Source organism: Anthonomus grandis, chromosome 3, assembly GCF_022605725.1.
Source record: "Anthonomus grandis grandis chromosome 3, icAntGran1.3, whole genome shotgun sequence".
Classification (NCBI taxonomy): domain Eukaryota; kingdom Metazoa; phylum Arthropoda; class Insecta; order Coleoptera; family Curculionidae; genus Anthonomus; species Anthonomus grandis.
The window spans coordinates 14,610,457-14,636,335 of record NC_065548.1 but is presented as its reverse complement, the minus strand read 5'-3'; the positions used below and the strand labels follow the sequence as shown (position 1 = coordinate 14,636,335).

The 25,879-nt window shown below is 29.9% G+C and overlaps 1 protein-coding gene across 1 annotated transcript; it reads right to left on the bottom strand.

Annotated features, from left to right (window-relative positions):
• Nucleotides 1–4,014: 4,014 nt before the first annotated feature.
• On the bottom strand, nt 4,015–16,833 carry LOC126734263 (cytochrome P450 4c3-like). Its single transcript, XM_050437805.1, has 8 exons — nt 16,534–16,833; nt 12,576–12,688; nt 12,430–12,520; nt 12,185–12,370; nt 11,770–12,134; nt 11,555–11,718; nt 11,234–11,490; nt 4,015–4,234 (listed from the first exon to the last, which is right to left on the bottom strand). Exons 1-8 carry the CDS (start codon nt 16,724–16,726, stop codon nt 4,071–4,073), a joined length of 1,533 nt encoding a protein of 510 aa, XP_050293762.1. The 5' UTR covers nt 16,727–16,833; the 3' UTR covers nt 4,015–4,070.
• Between the last annotated feature and the right edge of the window lie 9,046 nt (nt 16,834–25,879).

Genomic DNA, 25,879 nt, shown 5'->3' with positions numbered 1-25,879 from the left:
CAATAGGGAGAGCTTTAACAGAGTGCTTTGAATAGACCTACTATACATATTGAACTCTTCCTATAAATTGTTTGATAAATATGATGCATTTTCATTAATTCTCAATTTATTTGTGGTATTCTTTTAGGCCATTAAAATGTTTTAATGATTATCAGAGATATTTATAGAAAATTGTTACTAGTCTAAAAAAAATCCTAATTTTTTTAAATTTTATGTTCTCCTGTAACTACAGCCTCTTTTAGTTATTAAATAGTTTAACAATAGATTAAAAATATTTTAACACTGTAAAAGGTTTAACAAAAATCTAAATATTTTAAAAACTCATGCTTCAATTTCAGTTTTGTATTAAAGCTAATCTGTTATAATAATACTTTAAGAACACATCATTTCACGAGAAAGGGAGATGCCTAAAAATAAAATTCTATAGAAATGATTACGAAAATACGACAATTTTTCCGGAAATATTTGGATTTTTCTTAATCTTTAGACAAGATTTTAATAAGCATGAAATGATGCAACTTTTTTATAATTTAACCGATCTTCTTTCTTTTATAGTTTTCCAGACCTGAATGATTACCATTGACACATGACTTTGACATCTTGTGCATGCACGCTTTTGCATTAGAAATACCTAGTTATAACAGAGTGCTTTAACTTAAACATTTAATAATGATAGGCGATATTTACTTAAACAAGTTTATCTATGGTCATATAACTATTTCCATCCTATTATTTTTAGGACACTATTTATATAATTAGTTTTAGTACCTTCTAATCAATTTTAAATGGATTTATTTAAAACCGTTGCTGTGGAAAGCGCAGACAAAAATATATTTTTATTAGTTTATTTCAAATATTTTTCTATCAATAAATAAATATACATTAGTAGAGAAACAAAATTGTCACTTCTTAGCGCTATATAAGTGCATCATAATACATTTTTAAGGTTTTTAAAGTTCTTTTTGTTGTTCTTTAATTTTATTTTCCATGATTAATATACTAATTAGCTTGTAATTTAAATTTAAGGATTACCAACTGCTAATCCTTTAAATTACCTTGAAATAGCGCATCAACTGACACGCAGTTGAACAGAATATATAGATCTCGGTTCAAATTAAAGACATTTATGCCTGGACCTAATCCACCAACTTTAAACTGGATTAATTAAAACGAGGATTATCCGTATGGGCCCCGGAAAGTTTTAAACTGCTCCGCAACCACACGGGTATTTTCCATCGGCGACAAATTGGTTTACTAATTAGTAAGTCCGATGACCACATGTGGTGAGTTTAATTAGCTGACTTAATAACGATTTACTGCATTTGTAAATCGGTTTTGTGATCGTCTATTAATTTGTTTAATAAGATTTTATTTTGTTTGGTTTTTTTAAATATTTAAATATATTTATAGCAACTTTAACAATCTAGAGAACAAACGTTGATAAATACTTTAAGTTAAATAAAAAATTAAGGTACTATATTACGCTCGTTGCATAATACCCTTATGCAAGCTAAAAAAATTTTTTCTCTACTATTTTTTTTGTGCTTAATGCATATTATGTTCAATGCGTTATATGAAACTAGAAGCGTTACATATTTTCTTCATTGTGATATATAATCTTTTTGTTTTATAGCATATGCTAGTTAACTAAATCTATATTCTATTCTGGTTTATTTATCTTCTCTTATTATTTATATATTGGTCATAAAAATAATCATTTTAATATCCATTATAGATTTAACAGTTTCTTTTATAACAGCTGAGCTAGAGAGGTTGCGTAATCGATAAATGAATCATGAACCAGCAAACAAACAAACCAGCTGTAAACCAGTTTTAAATGTATGAATATGGAAATTTCATGATACAAAACATTAGCAGGACAAATATTTTAATACTATACTTTGGAGATCATAAAACTAAACAAGTCTCATTATGAAGATACCACTAGGAAAAGGCTACTGGTTATTGAGTAGTCGTGTTTCTGTTTATTAAAGATGTTTTAAATGAACTGCTAAAATTTCTAGTTAGTTCAGGAATCCATCGGTATCCATCGTTGATTGCTACTTAGGCTTTTAGTTCTAGTTATTGTGCAGCAGAGTATAAACTTTAAATGGGCCTTAGTGTTGACCCTTAAACAGTAATAGTCTCGTCTATCATAAGATAGAAAGCTTATGATAGACTACTTAATATTTAACTGTAGTATCCGGAAAATCAGGTTCTGATAATACCTAAGTTATTACTATCTCTACAAATGTCCAATGAGTGAGCTTAATATGCTGAAACTGAAAGGATGCTAAGGCTCACGAAATGGAATTATATCGGAATATTTTTGCTCTAACCATGAAAGCAAAGGATCACGAGTATTCTGACCAGAAGAACCGCATAGATGTTGAGCAACGCTTTTAGTTTAGTTGGATAAGCATAACATTAATATATGTTCTTTAATGTTATAAAACTAATTAATTAATTATAAACTAAACACAATAAAATAGTAAAAACATAGGAATATATTGAAAATAGAGAAACGTTAATTGAATATGAATGCTTATCGGGTCTACAGCTTTGCATTCGGATGAGGTTAGTAACCCTGATTTAAAAAATTAATTTAATTAAGCGGGTTAACCAGACATCGCTGAGTGAATAAATTGGAAAAAAATAATCATAAAAAAACAAAAAGGTCTATTAAAGATGTATTCAAATTATTAATAGACTTTAGTATTAATAATTTGAACACATGGCATAAGCTTTATATTTTATTTCCTTCCAACACTGTGATCAGCTATTCTTATACAGATATAATTTAAGCTTAAGCGACTTACCTGTAAGGAACTTCCCTCGTAATTATACGACTGGTCCGTTCCGTATAGAACACCCTGTAGTTACTGCAAAGCGCTGACAGTACACTAAGTTTAAAGAGAGAGAGAGAGAAGAAATGCGACACCATCTTCGGCGGCCACCCAGCCGTTTATTACGCTTCGTATAAATCAGAAAATCGCAGAAAAGGGTGGGAAATTTTTCAATTCTTGTAACAGTAGTAAGTGGAGGGTATGTTCTATATGGAACGGACAACAATTAGCTATTATATGAGTATCAAAATCAGACAAAAAATTATCCTGTTACAATTTTCACAATTACATATTTATCAATCATTTATCACCGTCTTTATTAATAGAAATATCCTGACTCCATACTTTTCATAATTGCATAATAGAAATTGTCCTATATATCCTTTTCTTAATATTGTTTTACTTACCTTTCATCATTTCTACTTCAGTTCTTCAACTTTTATATATTTTTTTCATTGCTGTTTTTTCTACTAGATCTTTCCTCTTTTACTTTAACCAACTGACTCCTGGTCGGTAATTATATATCACAATGAATATTCTCCGCTGTTCCTTTAAATTGTGATAATTCAAAGAAACAGCAAAACTGTGAAACTCTTAAAAGTGCCAACTCTTAAATTGTGATACATTTAGGATCATAATTATGCCCATTCACTTAAAACCCGTAAGTCAATATCTTGCTTTAAAATTATTGCATAATTATATTGTGGCTAATATTTACTTTTTTCTTTCGTAAATCTATGATTCCTATTAAATAAATAGTTTCTTTTTGTGTATATATTTAATCTTGCGTTAATTTATCAAATCCTAACAAAATGTAAAAATACTCAAACGACCAATGAATTTTATATTCAGAATTAAATTTTCGCAGATACATATTAAATAAAAATGTAAAATTCCAAATAAGCTACGGTTTGCAAAACACAATCTGATTTAGATAATACAGAATTCAAATATTCAGCTTCGCATTAAGTCCACTTTGCAAATTTCAAGCCATAAATGTCCACCTACATCGGTATGCAATAGGATGTGCTCAGGCAAGCATAAAACTAGATAGGAAATTAGATCAGCCTTCGGACCTTATTTGAAACATTTTAGGTAAATTCCTTTTTTTTTCAGGAGAAATGGGTTCTTAAAATTGGGTAAATAAAATTTGTATAACTTTAATATATTCAAGTAATAAAATTATATTTTTTATGCAATCATAAAGGTAAAATATTATACATTTTATTTATTTCTTAATTCAAACTTCACCCTGATACCGTCTCTCGATCTTATAATCATATCTTGACAGAGTGTTATGGTTTCGGGCGTATCCACTGGTTGCAATATAAACTTTCGTAAGACGCCACAGAAAAATGATTTCATTTCTAGCATGGCGAAACGTTGACCTAAAAATAAAAAAAAAATATTTTAATACTGGATTTATTTTGTAAACCTTTTACTTTTGATAAACGATGCAAACTAATTAAAGAAAATTTAAAAATTACTGAAGAATATGAACTTTGTGACCTTTGATTATTCATATCGTGCTCCAAAGTATATGAAGATAAGAGAATTTACTCAGGGAAATCCAAAAAAAATATGTTAATTTGCGGTGCAATAATTAGGTGATTTTTCAAACATAAATAATTTAGTAATTATACTAATTACACAAAATATAGTAAATATGGTCATTAACGAAAATAAATAAAAATATATATTTTATGAACTATATATGGCTATTGGCTTAGCTTAAAAATCTCCAAGAACCATAAATCAAAATTATTAATTAAATAACAATTTTCTTTTTTAATTTTATTATTTTAATTATTTTTACCGTAATTTTGAATATTAATTAAATAATAATTTTCGGTCTGTTGGTACCGAAGTTGAAACTTACTTTTTAGCTTATATAGCCATTTAAATCAAATTAAGGTTAAGGTACAATGAAAATCCTACACTTATTTATTAAACATTTAGTTATTTAAAATTCCCTACATGCTTTGGACATAGTGGTGTATCTATCATCAGGGTATAAAAGGTTTAAAATTGGTATTAGATAAACCTTTAAACATTTTATCCCGTGATGTTGGACACCACTGTGTCCGAAACATGTAGGGATTTTTAAATAACTAAATGGTTAATTAATAAGTGGAGGAAGACTGCAGGATTTTCATTTTACCTTAACCTACGACTCCACTGCAAGTATAGACTATTTCTTCACATCGCAAGTTAAGGTTATTACAAAAGATTTTAAAAAATTATCTTAAATAGCTAGCAACATAAATTTAATTGCCTTGTTCTCTATAGACTAACATTGTCTAAGTATGCCTATTTGTATCGAAAATTTCAATATATTTATATTATATTAATAGAATATGTCAATATAGTTTGTAATAATATAAAACAGTTAATTTGCAAAAAAGCTTGCCCTAGGCTAACTTAGAGAACAAAATTAGTAATGTGGCTGCTAATTTTCCTTTTAAAAATCTTAAATTAGGACTAATTTTACTTCATAACAAATAACCGTAATAACTTCTTTTGAATAAAATGTTTTATAAGCAGGAAGTAGTATTAGATGCTTATTTATTAAATCCATATCATACCTAAACTTAATTTTCTGATAAAGGTAATCAGGGCATTTTTTAAAGATAATTTTATTGAGGACAACCAGGCGACGAAGTTACCTCTTTTTTGTCATATTTAACCACTACATTGCGCTTATTTCACTAATTTCACCTTTGTCAATTTTTTTTTATTCCATTTATAAATCTTACGCAACCGCATTAAATACACTGAACTCTGAGTCTTGGATACTGAGTCTTGAATCACTTGCTAAGAGGCACGGACCATAAAAAACATTACAATAAGTAAAATGAGTATTACACATAAAACTTTTCTTGGATCTTTATTTTTTATTAAGGAGCAGCTTTTTACTATACAGATTGGCGAATGAATCACTACACAAGTTCCCAACAGGCGAGATGTTGCGACGCCGCTGGTGCGACAATACGAGGTTCGAGCTCGATTGTTTTAAATTTTATTTTAGTAAGCGTCTGACGTCGGTGGGGGCTGTATCTCTTGTAGCAAAATTTAAAATAATATTACGCAGCATTGGTATAATATTTTTCTAATGCAGGAATTACATAGGTAAAACTGGCATAAATTCTTAATTACAATTTTTTATGAGCTGCATTGCATATTGAAAATAAAAGTGTTGTTCTTATTAAAATAAAATATAAACTTTAATAAAAACAGAATGAAACATTATAAAAAAACTAAAAATAATAAACCTAACAAATAACTCTTTAAATAAGAGGCTCATAAAGACCTCCTTCTTTTGCTAAACAAAATGTTAGCCTATAGTAAAAGCTATTTCGAAGTTTTACTTCCAAATGAGTTTGATGTAAAACGGAATTGACAAATTCCAAAGCGAGAAGCTGTATTGCCATTTATAATGCCTATGTGTAGTCTTCTATTTGCAAATCTATATAGTAGTTTCAGGGTTAATAACGGTTTCTTTATACATTTATCAATAGGTTCACTAAATCTTATTTTAATTTTCGAAAATATTCCACAATGCTTAGCCACATTCCTAAATTTGATCAGTTGACTACATTAAACCGAAGAAATTTCTCGGAGGTATCCCTGGACTGCATCCTACCAAAAGAAAGAAGCTTATAGTTACTTCGGTTTAAATTTAGGCAAATAATTTAAGCCTTTGCGAATTAGTTAAGGTCACAATAGATATTTTATCATTAGCTTCCACCATGTTCTCAGAATAAAGTAAGAAATAAAATTGAGTATCATGGGTTATAGATGAACCGATGAGTTACTAACATTTTTACATAAATAAATACAGGTAAGACTTAAAGCAAATGATTCCATCCGATTAAGCTTCACTGATTGAGTGCGTCGGTAAAGTATTCTATGATTATGGAACTAGCGCTCACTCTAAACCCTAGACATATCAGTGTTGCCAGTAATAGATAATTTAATATATCAAAAGCCTTGAAATAATCGAGAAATGCCAAAATTACTAACTTAGCCAGATCAAATAGCAGGTAAAATAGCAAACCTATTTACATGTGATGTGATCTAACTCTTTAAGATTCTCTCTAGTATCTTTGAAATGCCAGGGAATATGTTGAAAGAAGTTCTCCATTTTTCAAACAGACCTAAATTCTAAAATCTAAACTACACAAAGTCTTGGTTTCAAAAAAAAAATTGTTTAATCAAAAAGTTGGTTACAAGTATTTCGCTCCTAAGAGCATCATCAGACCTTACAAATTTTTTAGGGTACAAACAATACAAAATGGTTTCAGGTGACATTAAATACACCTTAGTAGCGAAACACGTGTAACCAACTTTTTGAATTAAAAATTATTTTTTGAGACCGAGATTTGGTGTGGTTTAGATTTTAGGTAGAGAAGTACCCGTATGTTGAATGGATTAAGTTCAGACAGTTAATTAAAATCTTTACTATTTACAAAAATTTCAACTAAAATATTTTATTGCAAAAAGAAACAGCAAGAACTTAAAGAATTGTGAAAAAATATAAAACAAAGTTAATGCTTCAAACTATTTTACCAGAAAGTTTGAAACTTTGTAAGTTTGATGTTCCGCAGCGGATACAATTTATTTCAAGTTTGCGGATTTTTGGTAAATATATTACTCTAAAATAATTGGATAGGAAGCTATAATGTTTTTATCGTTTAAAATTTATTAATCCATGGCCATTTTCTTTTACATAATGTTTATTCATGTTGTTTATTTAGCAACTAGAATTTATTCGAGATAGTTTCCAGAAATTATGTTTTTATAAAAATCTTCAATTTAATGGAATGGCTTGTTTTTTTTTACAATCTTCGGAAATAAGTCGAGAGACCCTACGAGATTCCAGCATAAGTTTATGTCTGAAGGCTTATATAATTAGTGTTTATAAACTGAAATAAGACCCTATAATTTTATGTTATATTTTCACAAAAAAGGGAAAAAGATGAAAATTGACAGATACACATCTTTCGAAGTCTTGTATGAGCAAAAACAGATATTATTATTCCATAAAACAAACTATTCGTGCATAAGGTAGCAATAGCCCTAATAAAGGGGACTTATCTTTAAAATTAAAATATATTTTTCATATGTCTTATAAAGAAGGTAATTTGAAATATTCATGACATAATTTCAAAACGTACATCAAGGAAAAAACAGTAAGTCTTAGACTAAATATTGCCTATTACGCTCAAATATACTGGTACAGCTTTATATCATGGAAATGGCATACTTATTAAAATTAGTAGGGCCTAGCAGCAAATACTAAACTTGATTTATTAACAGTTTGCTGAAAAACCATCTGTCCCTACGAATTAATCGACAATTTCTGTTCTTCGCATTATTCATTTAATTTGCTAAGAGAAATAGGTTTTTATGATACTAAGACCATTCAGGAAAAAAACATGAAAGGAAAGAAGTGAGGCTGCTGAAATATATGATTTGGCAAATAAATTAAAATTTTAAAAGCTATATTTTAAGTATACATAGCAGTCACTCTCATGAAATAAATAAAAAGTGATTCTTATATGATTTATATTAAAAGACATCTATATATAGCGGGTAACATAACTAATGACTTTAATTTTAAGCGGTGATTTCTTGTTACTTTTTTAGTAAAAAATTCATATAAACATATGTCCAGAGATGCTTCTATTTCGAGATGTAGAGTGTTTACATTTTTGTGAATAAAACAATTAAAAATTGAACTGTTTTGACCCTTAAATTGTCTACATATCCTACTTCACTTAGAGAAAATAGTTGAAAATCATATCTGAGCACGTCCCTGGCCTCCATAAAAAAATTAAATGCTTGAAAATTGTTCTTATTTTGAATAATATGTACATGTATAAAAATAGTTGTGATAAGAAAATTCCGATGTTTCTACATTAACCTTTACCAGTTACTGCTAGGTGAAAGTGATTTAGTATGCAGATAACTATGAATAATGTTCAAGTGCATTTTATTTATAGGCTTCCAGATAGAAATGCTCTAGAAGTAGAAGTACGGCGACATTACCACGAATGCTTTCCCTATAGATTAATTCTATCAGAAAGGACTTTCAAAAGACTCCATGCTCGACTGGATCTCTAACTGCTAATGCTGATCGCGTTGGTAGACCGAGAATAATATTGACTCGGCAATTAGAAGAAGCAATTGTGCAAGCAGTGGAAGACGATCCGACAACTAGTACGCCAAGCTTATCTTTACAATTTGACATTAGCCACCAATGTCTTTGAAGGGTTTCGCACTCAAATTTACTTTAGAGTGCAATCACTGTTGCCAAGAGATTTACCTGCACGATTAAAGTTTTGCCTGTGGTTTTTTTTAAAAAGATCCGCAGAGTCCAAATTTAACGCCTCAAATTCTATTTACAGATGAATAGAATTAGGGTAAGTTTTTCATAAGAAGCCTTTAGAAACTACCACAATAATAATTTTTGGGACTACGAAAATTCCCATTCCATTTGAGAAAGTGAATTTTAACAGCAGTTTTCGATGAATGTGTGAGCAGAGATTCTTAGTGATCATTTTATTGGACCGCATTTTCTTTCTCCATGGTGACACTAGAAAAAACATTGCCAGGTCATAGGTATAAATGACCCCAGTCTGTTAGAAGAAGTACCACTAGCATCAAGAATTACAATGTGGTTTATGCACAACGGTACACCTGCTCATTTTAGTCTTGTCGCTCGAAACTATCTTAATAACACTTTTCCTCAGCAATGGATTGGTCGGGGAGGACCTCTGCTATGGCCAGCACGATCCCCAGACCTGAAACCTCTGGATTATTTCTTTTGGAGATATCTGGTTTATCCGACGGCAGTTGTGAATAGAAATGATTTAAGAAACAGAATTGAAGATTCTTCTAATGTCATTTGCAATATTCCAGGAATATTCCAACGTGGCGATAATCGATGGGAAGAAAATCGCATGCTTGTATTGATAATCGTGGTTCTCATTTTCAGCATTTGATTTATTAAAAATTTGATGATATTTTTAACTAGAGAAAGAAATATGAGAAAATAGAGAGAAAAAATATGGTAAATGTGTTTTGATAGATATTAATGAAAAATCGATTCAACAAAGAGTTTAACATCTTGCATCTCGAAAATGAAGCGTCTTCGGACATATGTTTATATGAACTTTTTTAATTGAAACATTATAAGGAATCATGCTTTAAAATTAAAGGTATCGGTTATGTTACACCATGTATATAAAGTATATACTAAATTAAAGCCACACTCAAATGCTTAAGTAAGTTTTCTTTTAAAACTAAATTATTAATTGTTCAATATCAATTATTAATAATTAATTATCAAATATTCGATTTGATGTAATCGGTCAGCAGTTGCAGTGAGCAGGTAATTAGGACATGAAGGCAATATAGACGACTATGTAAAAACTCAATTGTAACATGGGTGTCCATCAATATTAATAGATGATTAAATGGCTTAAAAACTTTTAGAGGTATAGACCTTTGGTTTTAGATCTAGAGCTAATTTTTTGAGATTTTTATTATATTTCAGAAGTAAGGCATAAACATACTGCTTATATTGTGCAAAAAGTGTTTCAGTAATATAGGTATAAAAAGATCAGCCTTGGTGATCCTTTAAGTACACATCATGGAGGTGTGGAACTGCAATGTACTACTATAAGAGGCAACATATGTAAAATCTCACAAATTTTAAATATAAAATATGCTATATGCACTTTGAAGCGCCCAACCAGATTCAGCCAACAGAAATCCTGCATATTGTTCAAAATATTGGAGAATTTTTGTAGCTCATATGCATATATTTTCTGTATACCAATTGTCATTGTCTATTGGTTTATTGTAAACCAGCATAATATAGCCACCTGGAAACAATCTAGAATACATAGATCTGGGGAACTAGATGGCCATGATTGAATCAGACGTATGTTCCTTATGCAGCATTTATCTGAAGAGACATATTATCCTCTTGTCATAAAGCGGGCTAATAAACCAGATCGCAGTAAAAATGATAAATCGAGCAAGTCGGTAAATTTTTAGTTTAGTTCATCTGGTTAAGTAGTCTCTATGTTTATATAGGACCTAATTTTGTTACTTGCATTATTTAATACGTATTATTACCCTATCATCAGTTTATCATCGAACAGTGGGTTAATTATAGTTTTTTATTATTAAGCGTTAGTTATTTAATAAATTAGTTGTGTCAATGAATGGACCTTTGGGACTAATAAATTATTATATAGATCATTAATATAATTATGGTTAATTAAATTTTATCAATATTATAGTAATAAGTGAATAAAAAATTAATAATGTCTCTCTCTTGCACACATAATATCTGAATTTATTTGGGAACTTACCTATACAATTCCTTGGTCCAGCACTAAATGGAATATACGAAAACGGATGCCTTCCTTTCGAATTTTCCGGTAAATGTCTGGAGGGATCAAATGTATCTGGATCTGGCCAGTGGTCGGGATTCCTATGAACATCATATACATGTGTAAACACGTATGCATCTTTAGGAATAATTCCGTATTTTGTTTCAATATCTTCGCTTGCCTTTCGTGCGATTAGTGGTACTGGAGGGTACAATCTAAGACCTTCCTTTATACACCTATATATTTAAAGTTAAACAATATTAATTTGAAATTGAATTTATATTCAATAATTAATAATACCTTTCTAATAAATGTAGTTGTTGTAGGTCAGAGTAGGAAGGCAAATTGTTCAAGTCTGGTCCCAAGATGCTAACAATTTCCTGATAAACTTCTTCCTGAATTTCCCTATGACAGGCCAATAACATTGTGGTAAAGTTAAGACACATTGCTGTGGTATCATGTCCCTAAAATATTTAATTATAGACCCAAATTTGTTAAATAAATTTAAAACTTACTTCAAACATAAATGTGTTAACTTCCTCTCTGATTCCCTGTTCATCTATGTTGTCCTTATTTTTAACGAAAGCATTTAACAGGACATCTAAAAGGGGGTGTTTCCTTTTTATAAAACTATTACCGAACTCCTCATTGAAAGTCTTAAAGTTTTCAGATCTTTTTTTAATAATTTGATTCGTAAAGTTATGTAAAGTTTTAACGGCAGAATATTCTTGTTTTCTGAATGACGTAAGGTCGAATATTGCATTATGCCACAACCAGGGAGATATTATTCTATAGTATAAAATAGATCCTAAGCTTGCTATCGCATTTTTGTACTTAAGACCCTCTTGGTGCTCCTCAAGCCTAGTGCCCATTGAAGTTTCTAAAATTAGTTTGATAATTTGGATATTCAATATAAGTACAATAACTTACCACTCATGGTCAATAGAGTAAAGTCAGAGATAAGAGGGACAATATTTACAGGCTGATTTAAATATTTGCTCTCAATTTGGTTAAGAAATTTATTAGTTTCGCTATTAAAAGTATCAACGAAATCCAGAAGAATGGAAAAATGAAAAGCTGGAGTTAATATTTTTCTTCTTTTCTGCCATTTAGATCCTATAAAGATAAAAAAATTGTTTAAGCGAAAACAGTAGAAAGTGAATTACTACACATACCCGAACTAGTTAAAAGTCCTTGTTCTAGCCATCGATGTAAAAAGTGGTATCCCTTAGACTTTTCCATGTGTTTCATTGACCCTATTACTTGCTATTAAAAAAAAGCGCCTTAAGATTAAATACACAAAAAACCAAAATTGACTTACCTCTAATTCGACTGGTCCAATTACAGCAACAAATACAGAAGCTGGTCCAAGGAACATAGTATACACTGGAGGTGCTTTTTGGCTCCATTCCCGGGCCATATTAAACCCTTCCTCTAAAATTACATTTTATTAACTTTAAAATAATCGTAGTATTTCAAGAATGTAATAATTGTTTTAAAGTATTTTCAATTTTAGCTGCACTTTGACTAGACGATCAAATATAACCACAACTGGTGTATCTTGAGACTGAATAGACTGGTGAATACGTTGAATTTGAGATAAGTGGAATAGGGTAAATTGTATCATCATCAGAGATTTTATCTTTATCCTTTTGATCTTCATCATCATGAATTTAAACTACTAAAGATAGAGAAGCGTCAATGACATTATTGTCAACCGAGAATAAAACTAAGTCATCACAAGTATTTCATAATGTCTCGATCAGAATTATTTCAGATGAACAATCAAATATATTAACATAAAAAGACCACAACTGAGGTATTTTGCGACTGAAGAAGGTGGCAAATATATTGACTCTGATGTGGATGGAAAAGAGATGAGTTGCGTCATCAGATATTTCATATATATTCTCATTGTTCTTGAACTACAGAAGATACTAGCAAAGCAATAACGGAATTATCATCATTTTCTTCTATTTCTTTATAATTTTAACACATATGAATATCATCAGATATTAAACTCATAAAAATACATAAAATATGATACCCAAAAATTATTGTATTGCTTTTTTGCCTTTCCTTTTTAGTGATGTACCCACTGTTGATTTACTTAATTCCATTTTCGTACAACCTCGTTCCAATCTTAAAAAATTACATCTCGGAAAATTTTACGAATATACCAAAAGATAAAGTTTGTCTGTGCGAAAGCGTAAAAGTTATAGCGCATTAATTTTATGCGAATACAATTACTTAATAGGACCTTGGTTTGTACTATTAGCTTTACTTAAAAAGTTAAAAAAATATTATATTAAATTTCAGTTTCACCAAATTACTAAAAAATAAATACTTAAGTACTAGAAAATAGATAAAAATATTTTCTAAAAACTAGAAACTCGTCCTCTTACAAAATGGATATGTAACATATATGTTATAATATTATAGTTGTACAAATAACAGTTATTTATTTGACCCATATATTTAAGAAAATCGTCTCATACGAGAAAACTGCTTATTTTTTAGGGAAATGAGTTAAAGGCATTATTAGAAGTTCCTGTAAACACTCCCGCACATTTCACTTGTTAGATCAAGTTATATTTGGACGAAGAGTTTTTAGGACTATGGATTGGTCGCGGTGATCCTATTAGTTGGCCTACAAGATCTGCAGACCTCACACCACTAGACTATTGTTGATGGGGCTAAAATGAGTTGTACCAGGTGAAAGTCGACACTCAGTTTTTATCAAAGAAAGACATGAATCACTGAATAGCAACCAGGGTTTTTTTTGCAGGCGAAGTAACATATGTTTAGAGGTTACCGAGAATCGCATAAGAATATATGAGTTTTTTTTTTAATTATTCTTGCGTGTACAATACTCATTTGGAGTTTGGTGCGTTCCTCCCGACTCACCCTATATATTAAAAAAATATATTAATAATACTAAAAAAATATCCAGAAATTTCTGATAACCCGAAGGATAAGGTTATTATCTAAATAAAATGCTTTGTGTAGATAAGAGTGTTTAAAAAACTAAGCAAATTAAATAATATTTATAAACAAAAATGTACTGATCACAATTTTAATTTTTGCTTAACATTTGACCATGATAATTATCGTTTAATGATAATAAGTGCAGGATTTCATTAATAAAATTAAAACCACTATTTGAAATTAAGTTTTTTGACAAATCTAAAAACTAAAGTTAACTATTGAATATAGCGAAACTAAGACAAACGTAATAAGGGCCATTGAATAAAGCGTTTAAGGGTTTGATTTGACCTAAACTATTAGTTGGATTTTTGGCAGGGCGTTCCTAATACATTATTATTATATACAGGGTGATTGATGACTGATGATACGTTAGACATATGGAAAAAAGAAGAAATAATTTATCCGCAAATTTTTTGCTTAAACTATGTACTTACCAAATATCAAAAAAAGTGAAATACTTTTAATTTTATATTTTGTTTTCATCTTTATTCAACTTTGTAAATTGTTGCAAAATAGCTATATAAAATAATATTATAGCTAAATTAAATAATGCGTGACTCTTGAATGAAGAAAAAAAGTTTTTTGTAATTTCATATTTATAAGCAGTTTTCAATACAAATTTAATCCCAATTGACGTCTCAATAAATAAAATTAAAGGCAATAACTTTCGAAAAATAAAATATTTTAAATGTCCTGGCGTATTTTCGGAGTATACGCAAACTTCTATTGGGAAAGCAATGGTAGATTTAGAATTACCATATTAGTTAAACATATTATATATTCTAACTTTAATGACTTTGACTGATTCTAATATTGTAAAAAAGATATAATTTGGAGAAACGAAGTATTAATTGTAGAAACAACCAATTTTAAATCAACACTGTTTTCTGACAAGTAGGTGGTTTAGAGGCATAGGACCATGGTTTGGGCCTACAAGATCGTCCGTTTCGACACAAATAATAACACATGAGACAAATTAAAGAAGATTAACATCAACAAGTTATTAATTGCAATAAAGAACTAGATACCAATTAGATCCAGTCCAGAATTTTATTTTGTTTGTACAAAGTTTGTGTTTAGTTAACAAGAAAATATTCATTGCATCTTGATCTTACTATTTGCCAATAGTAACATCAAATCTTCTACATAACGCTGAATGAAGATCTTGTAGATCAGTACTGTTATCCCAAGAGGGATAGCTGAAATTATCAATATTTGAGAGATATATTAAGAAAAGAAGAAAGCAAAAGAATGAGCTAAAGCCACAACCTTTATAACTGTAGAACTAAATAAATAAACTTTCATCTTTAGCCGTAATCATGATGTCAATTATCACATTCTATACATCTATTCAGCATAGAACAGGTTGTCCTTGGGACTACCCCACTTTAACCGGCAAATAAAATACACTATATGCCATATCCAACAAAGTAACTAGAAAAACTTTGATATCGTAATAATTATTTAGAATTTTAGTAAATTGTCCTAATTTGTATAAGCCTCTAAATATTATTCTGTTTTAGCTCAATCAAAGTTTTTTTCAATCTTTAGGTCTGAGTCCTTCAATAAGTAGTTTAAGTTAGTAGATTTAGTAGTAGTAGTAGTATTCAGTAATAATTAATTTTATTCAGGTTAAATCCGGAGCAAACAACTTTAAATCTAAAAAATCACAAGACACATTTTTGTTTCTGTTTCACCGAAAGTAGTTATAGCTTTGATATCCATGAAGTGTAAACAGGCAAAAAAAATATTTGATTTTTAAATAGCCGCCTTATATGGATAACATCTGCAGTGAGTAAAAATTTGTTTGAAAAACATACTTTTTGAATTATTGACGCTATTTTATAAGTAAAAGAACAGTAGATAATTTGGTTGAAATGCGAAAAAGTTATTAATTAGGAAAAGTATATAGAAAATATAATAAATTTATTTTTTAGGCTCAATCTCTTCATCCTTAATATCTAGCATTAATGCCCATGCTTTAAAGTTTGAAACTAAAAGGAGGAAACATACAAAGAACACTTGTTCGCATAAGAAAGGTTTAATGTTTAAAAACATTTTTATTTATCCTCAATAAAGAAAGCGTTTATAGTTCTAAGTTAAACAAACATTTTTTTGGATCCTGTAGAAAATAGACAGAAATATGACAATTACATAAAAGTTTTTAGCAAAAATTTCTAAAAGCACATTTTGTTATAAATAAGATTTTTTTTCAATAAAACTTGATATATTTAATATAATATAAGTAGCCTATTTCAATCTAAATTGCAAATTAATCAAATATTACCTACCTGGACGTTTCATAAAAAGTCTACCAGCATGTCCAAAGAAAAACTGCCTTCCATGTCCGGTAGGAAGTTTGTAAATAAGAATCCAGTATCTTACGAACTGTTTCAAAGACTTAAATAAATAAAAAAACAATATGAGTAAAAATACTATGATAAGAGCAGGTAGGAACAATGTTTCCGAATTTCGTAGATCCATCGTGAAATACGAAAATATTACTACTGCGTGCGATATGCGAATTGGTATTATTCTTATTTTTTAACAATTAGTAACCAAGAAAAAAGATAACAATGGTTATCATAATCCAGGGTCGAATCTGAGTTAATCGCAAATAAAGTGACCAATAATATTACTTAATTTGAACGAACCAAAGAAACATATTTTATGTACTTAAATTTATATTCGTAAGAATGTTATTCATTAAACCTCTAAAAATATTTCTTTATTCACCTTTGGCCTATAAGATTTCAGAATTATTTCGAAATTTTTTTAAAGTATAATTGACGTCCCCAAGCGTTTACGTATTTTAAATACTATTGATTTATGTTATAATAATTGAAATTTATAGGGTGTTTCAAATTGACAGGAATAATTTAACTAAAATGAAATAATTATAAGGAATGCAATTTCGGTTTGTTTTTGCCAAGATAAATTTCTAGCTCCATTAATTTTAGTAGCTAGTTTTGACGCCGTCATTGTACCTATGAATTTTAGCAACTTCTACACCTTGCTACATTTCCATAATTCTTGACTATGTAAGCTTTATTGCTGTAATATTAGACGGCATCTTCGAGTTTCCCTTTCAGATTTGCTGCATATTCTGCAATAATTCCAATGTGCCAATTTTGCTCCTATGGGAATTTTTGAAGATGCGAGTACCAATTTAGCGGCTTAAAGCAAGTGATATAGTTTTACTCTTAATTAGAGAAGGCTGAATTCATCTAGATTTTCCTTCTGGATGGGAAGATTACTATTTTTTGCGAATTAAGGGACATTTCGGACCATATCAGCCATCCAGCACCTTTTGGATGATTGACTTTTAGAAGCAAAATGAGGGTATCAAATATAATGAAAGACTGCACAGTTTTTTAGTGATCGAACGTAAGTATTCATTGGGTTTAATGGAAAAAGTTGATAAGTAATGAAGTTTTTATTCCCTTAGGGTATCTCGCCATTTTAGCATGCACGTTAGTACAACCTAGATTAGTTGTTATACTCCAGAAATAGCATTACATTCCCTGCATAATTTTAGACGTAAATATCAGATCTGTATCATGGTATCGCATGCCGGTGGCCATTTTAATATCAAATTGAAATTCACTTAGCGTCGTGTCCCCATGGCTTATCGACAGAGCTTCTGCTTTGGTATCAGATGCGGGTTACATTACAAAATTATCTTTTACATCCCAATCAATAAGTGTAGCGTGAGAAATAATATTCTGTGTAATATAATATTAGGGTTAATGATAAAAATTAAAAACAAAGCATTATCTATTAAAGTTTTAAAAACCTGGTTTTGTAATCATATATCCCCCATAAGTTTTTCTATTTTTTAACAACGTAAAGTCTTTAAAAAAAGGTGAGTTTAAAATAATTTATATTCCTTATAAATAAGGTAATTCTGTTTAAAGAGATAAAACACATGATGCATAATTTAAATGGACATTATTCATTCCGGTTTAAAACCTTAAGAATGTGGAATAAAAAATATGTTGTTTTACATTTGTAGCGTATGTGAGGTTTAAAAGAGTTGAGAATATTTTGTTTGGTTGTAAAAAAAAGCTTAAGGTATTCGGTTCAAAAAAAAATGTCGTATTTTGTATTTAGAACATTCCTTCGAAGAATATGTTGGAAAAATGTCCAAATAATTTTTGGGCGTAATTATTTTTGAATTTGTCTTTTACTTTATGCATACCATCTATTTACGCCGATATTTATAGTATTTGGCAAGGAGTGAATATTATGTTCTTTTTTTTCATTGTATTTATTTTTTTTAAAAAAGTTATAGTAAGGTATTGGTCCCATATTAGTATATACATTTATATATTATATTAAAAAAATTAAGTTGTTTTATTTTAATATTTTCTTACATTCTTTACTAATTTGCAAAAAAACGCTACCTAAAAATACACGACGAACAGACACCATTTTCTCATTATCATCAATAAATTCTACCTAATACAAGTCGAGCGCACTATGAACTACATAGTTTTCTACAAGGTCTATGCAAAGTAAAATACTAACCTGATCCTATCCTAAGTGAATTAACTGAACAGTATACCAACAATATGAACTTTCATGTTTTATGACGCATCTTATCCGCGCTTTGCCGCAAAAATTAAGTACACTCTAAACTTCTCTCTCTTTTCAGATATGGAATAATAATAAACAAAACAAAAATTATGTTTTTAGGTATTAAATTTGACATACACCACAAGCTGAGATATTTATTCTTGAGAAAGGTTACCTTTATATTTGTCAGATTTTTTGTCAGATGTAAGCTTAGAAAATAAGCACTAGAATAATCTTAGCTTCATTGAATAGTCGTTTACACAATTATTAACTATATCAGATTGTCCAGCAGTTTCACCCTCAATTATATTACGTATTTTAAGTAAAATAAGCTTTTAATAAATTTAAAGTTTTATCTTTAAACAACTTTTTTAAAATCTTTAGGTTCTCACTGCACGTACTTACGGCTGATTTTCTTAATCCCTCTTTCAACCAAACTTCGCTTTGTTTCTCACTTCATTGGAATCTTTTGATGTCATATTTACTATCTAGACCAAATGGTTTACGTGTTTTCCCTAAAATTACTTTACTTAAGATATGGAGGAATCCCTTATTTTCTTAGTAAAATATCCTGTCAAGTTAGTTATGACCGAAAAAATTATGGTAAAATATAAAGTTTCTTTTATACGAAAGTTATAATTGAGTTTGTTTTATGCGACAAAATTTACATGGTTTAATAAGACTTTGTTCCTGGTCTCGACTGATTCGCTTTAAACGAGGTTAGCCTCGTTAAACAAGAATAATTTTTTGTTTTTATAAGGAATTAATAATTCATAATAAATGCAGACAATTTATAATATTTTATGTTTAAAAATAGATGATTCTCGCAAAACTAAAATATTTATGAATAATTATTACATTTTCAATTTCATTGCAGTAGTTTTCATTCAGTTGCTGCATCAATTAAGAATCTTGTATTATAGCTTTTTAACATGAGCTACAATCACGTAAAATGACATGTTTCTTAACTTAAACACTAGAATCAAATTCATTGATATTTATCATTAAAAACTAATTAATTTATTATATTTGTTTGGTATAAAGCCCTAAGAATTAGGTTAAGTTCTCTCACAGGATAATAAATATATGAATTATATAAAAATAATGTTTCCCTAATTTTCTTTTTAGATTATTTTTCTGAATTCAGTATCATGCATTCTGCAGTCTATTTTTATATAAATCATTATTTATTTCTTAGATGATGCAACGCTTTTTAAACTAAAAAAAGGTTAAAGTCCAACCTATGTCTACTATGAAAAAAATCAACAAATAACAACATTAAAATATTAATTATGGTTTCACTTTAACTCATAATTATGTATTACCATATTTCGTTTATTGTTTTCCTTGAACTATGTGCCTCTTCATTATATGTGTAGAAGCAAGAATCGCCTTTAACCTGCGCAACTTTAAGATTAATTGTTTATATTTATATTTATATTTATTAGTCGCAAAATATTTAATCATGTTCCATTTTCGATTAGGACTGTTACAGACCTTAAAAAGTTTAGGAGAGAACTAAAGAAATTAATCTTACCAAAAGCTTACTGCAGCATTGAAGAGTATTTTAATGACTTATTTTAATATTTAAAATTAATTATATATCTGTTGATCAGATTTTTTTTATTATTCTTTTTTTATGTTGGTTCTTGCCTTTTCTTTTCTTATTTTTTGGTTTTTTCTTTGATTATATAAAATATGCTGCTATGTACAATCAAAATCGATTCTGTATTCTGTTTTTATTCTGTATCCTGTATAACCAAATAAATACTAGTATTATAAATTCTAGGATTAGGAAGCTTTTAGCACAAGTTTGTAAACTTAGCAAATAAAGTATTTGACATTTTTGACATTTGACATTAATTTTTTAAGTTTTTTTTTGATACACTGAGATCGTTGACTTGAGAAATATCTGAAGTGTGCAATACAATGGCTAAATTCACCATCCCAAGAAAACTCATCCAGATTACGAAAACATGTATGGAAGGCAAAAAAAACCTAGAGTGCGAATAAATAATAGTCTTTCGGATAGTTTTGGGATACGTAGCGGATTAAGACAGGGAAACGCCTTGTCATCTCTACTCTTTAATATAGCCCTAGAGAAAGCTACCAAGTCGGCAGAAATTCAAAGAGAACTCCTTAATTCCCGCGGACCGAAACTATTATTAGCATATGCAGATGACATTGACATCATTCGAGACTTCACACCCATAGTAAAAAAGGTCTTTAATTGCATAGAAAAAGCTACTCAAAGAGAAATAGGACTGAAAATGAATGAGAAGACCTATATTCACATATATTGTGAATAAATAGACATGGGCACAGCACTATCTCAAGAACCTTAAAGGTGAAAATATAAAACATCATTATACAGGTTGGCGAATAGAAGACTACACATAGGCATTTTTAATGGCAACACTGCTTCTCGCGTACTTTCTGATTAATAAGCGGCGCAGTGAATTCCGATCGTATGATTTGCTACTTTGGGCATGGCACAATCAGCAGACCTTATTTTGCTGTATGATCGGCAGTACAATGCAGGGATTTGTTCTCCGTAAATTTTTAAACTTGACCGCTTTCTTGTGCTAAAACTATTTTAAATATCAAATTTTGAGACATATTTTTGCCTCCAAGAGAATGTAGAAATTGTCACATGAAAGCTTATTAAAAAGGTCAAGGAGAACGGCGGGAAGCAGTGTTGCAGAGCAGAAGTGTTGGAGAGGAACTGGATATGCTCCGTAAAACTGTGACGAGTATTTGAAAGAAACATGAATACAAATGTTTTATGTATTCCAAAACTTAGGAGGTGTTTCCTGAAGACCAGTGGCGAAGAATGGCATATGTGAAATCATGATGGAAAACTAAAATTTCTTTGAAAATATTTTTTTGTTAGATCAATCCTCTTTTACATTGCATGGTAAATATAATAATTCTTTCTTTGTTTGTTACTGGTCTCACGAAAACGGGCACAGAAGTTTTTAGTTACGTACTTAGTACCCTCGAAAGTTAAATTTTTGGGCTGATATTTTAGGCGATCATATTATTGGGCCATTTTTCATTAATTCTTGATGGTACTATTGCATCAAAACAATGAACGTCAAAAAATACCTTAAGTTGTTACAAAACCAAGTTCTTACTGCCGTTCAACTCCTCCCTGATATAGACCTGGGATCAGTCTATTTTTAACAAGATGGAGCACCTGTTCATATTGTAGTTAGAGTAAAAGTATTTTTAACAAATAATTGTCCTAACCGCCTTATTAGTGGGACTGACAATATTAAATGGCCTCCAAGATTTCCCGATTTGTCACCAAATGACTTTTATTTGTAGGGTTATCTTAAGGAGAATATGTAGTTATAAACATCATAAAAGTAGGCCAACGAATTTAGAGGAGTTGAGAAACCAAATGTGCCAATTTAATTTTACCTAAAGCTCTTTTGGAAGTAAGAAACAGCTTTTACGGTACTGTTTAGCTAAAGAAGGAGTTATTTTTAAGCCTTTTATTTAATTATTTATTTGTTGAGTTTATTATTTTGAGAGTTTTATGTTCTGTTTTTTTATAATATTTATATTCGAGTTTATATTTTATTTTGATAAAAACAATGCTTTTACACATGTAATTCCTGCATTAGAAAAATATTATACCAATGCCGTGTAATATTTTTAAAAATGTTGCCGCAAGAGATACAGCTCCACCATCGCTTAGTAAAATAAAATTTAAAATAATCGAGCTCGAATCGAGCTCAAACCTCGAATACCAGCGTACCGTCGCGGCGGCGGCGTTGCAACATCTTACCAATTAGGAACTTTATATATATAGTGATTCATTCGCCAATCTGTATATAAAAGCATTATAAGGCCAATAATCAATTAGGGGTGCGATACATGGAGAATGTCTAAGGCTAATGAAGAAAAATACAGAAAGATATGAGTCAGATTTTTGGCGAAGGTAATATTGTCAAATAAGTCAACCTAAGATTGTACGGACATGTTCATAGACTACGAGATGACAGACATGAGAATGTGGAAATGGAGGGACAACATCAAGGCAGATCTCACAAAAATGAATAAGTATCACTTTGGACATGAATCTGATGGAGAACAAATGGAGTCAGCCAAGACCCACCGTGGGTTGTAAGCTACCTTGCATGTATGTATGCAAGGTAGTGTGGTCAATTTATCGAATAATCTGATATTTAAAAATTAACTAGAATTTAATATGAAGAAATTAATTATTTACTCTTATATTATTACTCATAATTTTTCCTGAAACAATTTTTCTAGTTATTTCTAAAAAAAGAACTTTTTAAGCCTTTTCAATTACTGTAATATATCCTACGAGATAAGCTGGAAGTGTCCGGAAACGCAAATTATTTACCACTGCGAATGTTCGTAATTTAAATTAAAACCCTTCAGCTCAACAAAAAATTATGGCTTTTTGAAAAAGGTTTTTGGAACACGTCCAGAATATTTATAAAAGCTTTGGCTATTCGTTTATATTAATAGCGGTAATATAATTTTTTTGGGATCTATAATTTAATGTCGGTCTACAAAAAAAAGAAAAAAAAAATCGTTTGAAATATGATGAGATGCATTGGGAGGCAGAAATGTCAAATTTGTTTATATAGAAAAACGTGTAACTATACTTATCTTTACCATTTTTCTCTTTAATAAATTTTATATAAAAAAATAGTCATTGCCGCAAAATTTGTGAAGAAATTTCTGATGGATAGGCTACCCAGGTACTCAAATACCAATAACCCTAAAAAGTTTAAAGCTCTAGTATAAGTAAAACCAACTTACGCACTCCTAAGGGGGATTATTAACAGGGCAGTTTTACCTTCGAGAACATCATAGAAAATTAAAAAAAAAATCAGGGAATGCAGTTTCTTCATGAAGGAAGGTTAAGCTCCGGAACATTTAGCTAGCTGAAAAACTAGGTGACAAACTGCTGAAAAATGTTTTAACAACTATGAAGCTCTAGAGAGGGATATGCTAGTCTTGGAACTATCGCAACATCTATCCTTTATTAAGATACTTGTACGAGGACTGTACGAGGTATTATAACTTAAAACTCTTGACTAAGAATTCAAAAAGTATCTTAAACCTGCCCATTACCTAAAATTAAAACTAGTAATAAAATAATGTCGAATACCATTAAACACTTCAATATAATAGCATTGCGGAGAAAAGTTATCAAAAAAAGGCGATAAATTCATGAGCCTTTGTCGGATTCCAGGCATCTTTGCCGTGTGAGCATAGTATATTGCAGCCAAAACAATCGAATGCCGGATAAACTGGATACCTTTGACTGCAGAACAATATTTTAACCGACGATTTTCTATTTTCTGGTCAGAACGCTTTAATCTTGTTAAGACGAATATACTTAATATTTATAAAATCAACGAGTGCTTGTAGCAATGCAGTTCTTTCTTAGATACCGGAAAATAATAGGGAAAGCCTTTTCGAGAGAGAACGGCAGTGCTTCAGCAATTTTCCGATTTATCACTTGGGATTACCGCTGAAACGGAAAGTTCAATACGTCGGTCTGAGCCACATTTAATTTGGGTCAAACACTAGTTGATAGAGAAGGAATCAAAAAAGAAATCGAAAAAAACAATGAAACGCTACCGTTCTCTTTTTAAGTTGTAATTTAGATTTGATATTGCAAGTTAATGTATTGGTTTTTGCACTCAAGACCTAAGTTAACCATCTTTCATTTAAAATCAACCAGCCATAAGAAAAGCCTGCCTAACCATTTCCGGTATTCAACAGTCACACAAGTGTGTATTTTTTTTGCATTTGCATAATATCTGCTAGGCTACTATTATAAATGTGATTATTTATTGGCGTCAATCAATATTATCGACAGCAATATTACAGCAATATTTTCGAGTAGTTAGGGCTTGATAATGTTTATTGTTCCTGTGTTTCCTAGTGTCCTTGTGTGTTTGTATGTTAATGTCCCAGTTATGTTTTGATTTTGTATCCGATTCGGTGCTCTAGGTTTTTCTAAGGAGGTCCAAGTTATGGGATTTGTTTACGTGTTTATATTCCGCAGTGATAATTCCGCATGAGTGGGTGCCTAGCGCGTTTAATGCTGCCGAACTCTATTAAAATTAAATCTTTAAATATTTTAGCAGCAGATTCCTTTTTAAAAAAAATTAAGTTAACTTAAGTTTACAATGTTTTTTTTTTAATTTTGACCATAAATTTAGCATTTACTTTTCGTTTTTAATAAAATTTGGACAATTTTTTTTTGTTTTATATGGAAAGATTTAAAATTGAACTTTTTTTTAAATTATGTCATAAAGGGCGTCTCCAGTAATATTTTGATTTTTTGAAAATTCCGTAATTTTTTTAGGCCTGGCATAATTTTATTTTTTATTTGAAATATATATTCCGCAAATAGTTTTGCTTAAAAAAGGTAGACTTTAAAAAGCTCGCTACGATTAACCATTTTCGAGATATTTAAATTCAAAGTTTTCAATTATAAATTATAGTTAAATAAAATTAAATTTTCCTACTTCAGGTTAAAATATTTGGTTAGTAGGCTGTGCCTGACAAGACGAATTATGAAAGATGTATTCGGAGGAGAAACTGCTGCTTGGCTTCTTCCCCAAATAGAGGAGGACACAATTGTTTAATTGTGCCACTGGAGAGTACTAGTGGACTGTACTTGTTTATTTTGTATGTTTATCGAAGGACCACAGCTTATTGACGATGAACCAATTAACTTAATAAATGAAACAAAACTTTACCAAAACAAAATATGCTTATTTATTAGATCCGAAGACAGGAAAATGGAACAGTTATTCATTAAAGTAGTTGTAAACTATGCATTTGTTCATATTGTGTTCATGTTCGTCTTTGCTGTCTTTGTGTATACTTAATTTTCCCTTATTTACGCTCACTTTGCTTTTTAGCAGGTAATCTCACTTAACTACTAACTATAACACTTAACTTACTAACTATTAACAATGGTGCTTTTACTCTAATTACAATGGGTTAATTACTTTAACCTATTGTATCAACACACGACGACCGAACTCATAACTA

Excerpts from the sequence above, each read along its gene's own strand:
- LOC126734263 (XM_050437805.1), bottom strand. The coding sequence starts at position 16,726 with ATGGATCTACGAAATTCGGAAACATTGTTCCTACCTGCTCTTATCATA. Across the intron at positions 12,689-16,533 it reads ACTTTTTATGAAACGTCCAG|AGGAAGGGTTTAATATGGCC; the intron begins GTAGGTAATATT and ends ATGTAATTTTAG. Across the intron at positions 11,491-11,554 it reads CAACTACATTTATTAGAAAG|GTGTATAAAGGAAGGTCTTA; the intron begins GTATTATTAATT and ends TTAAATATATAG.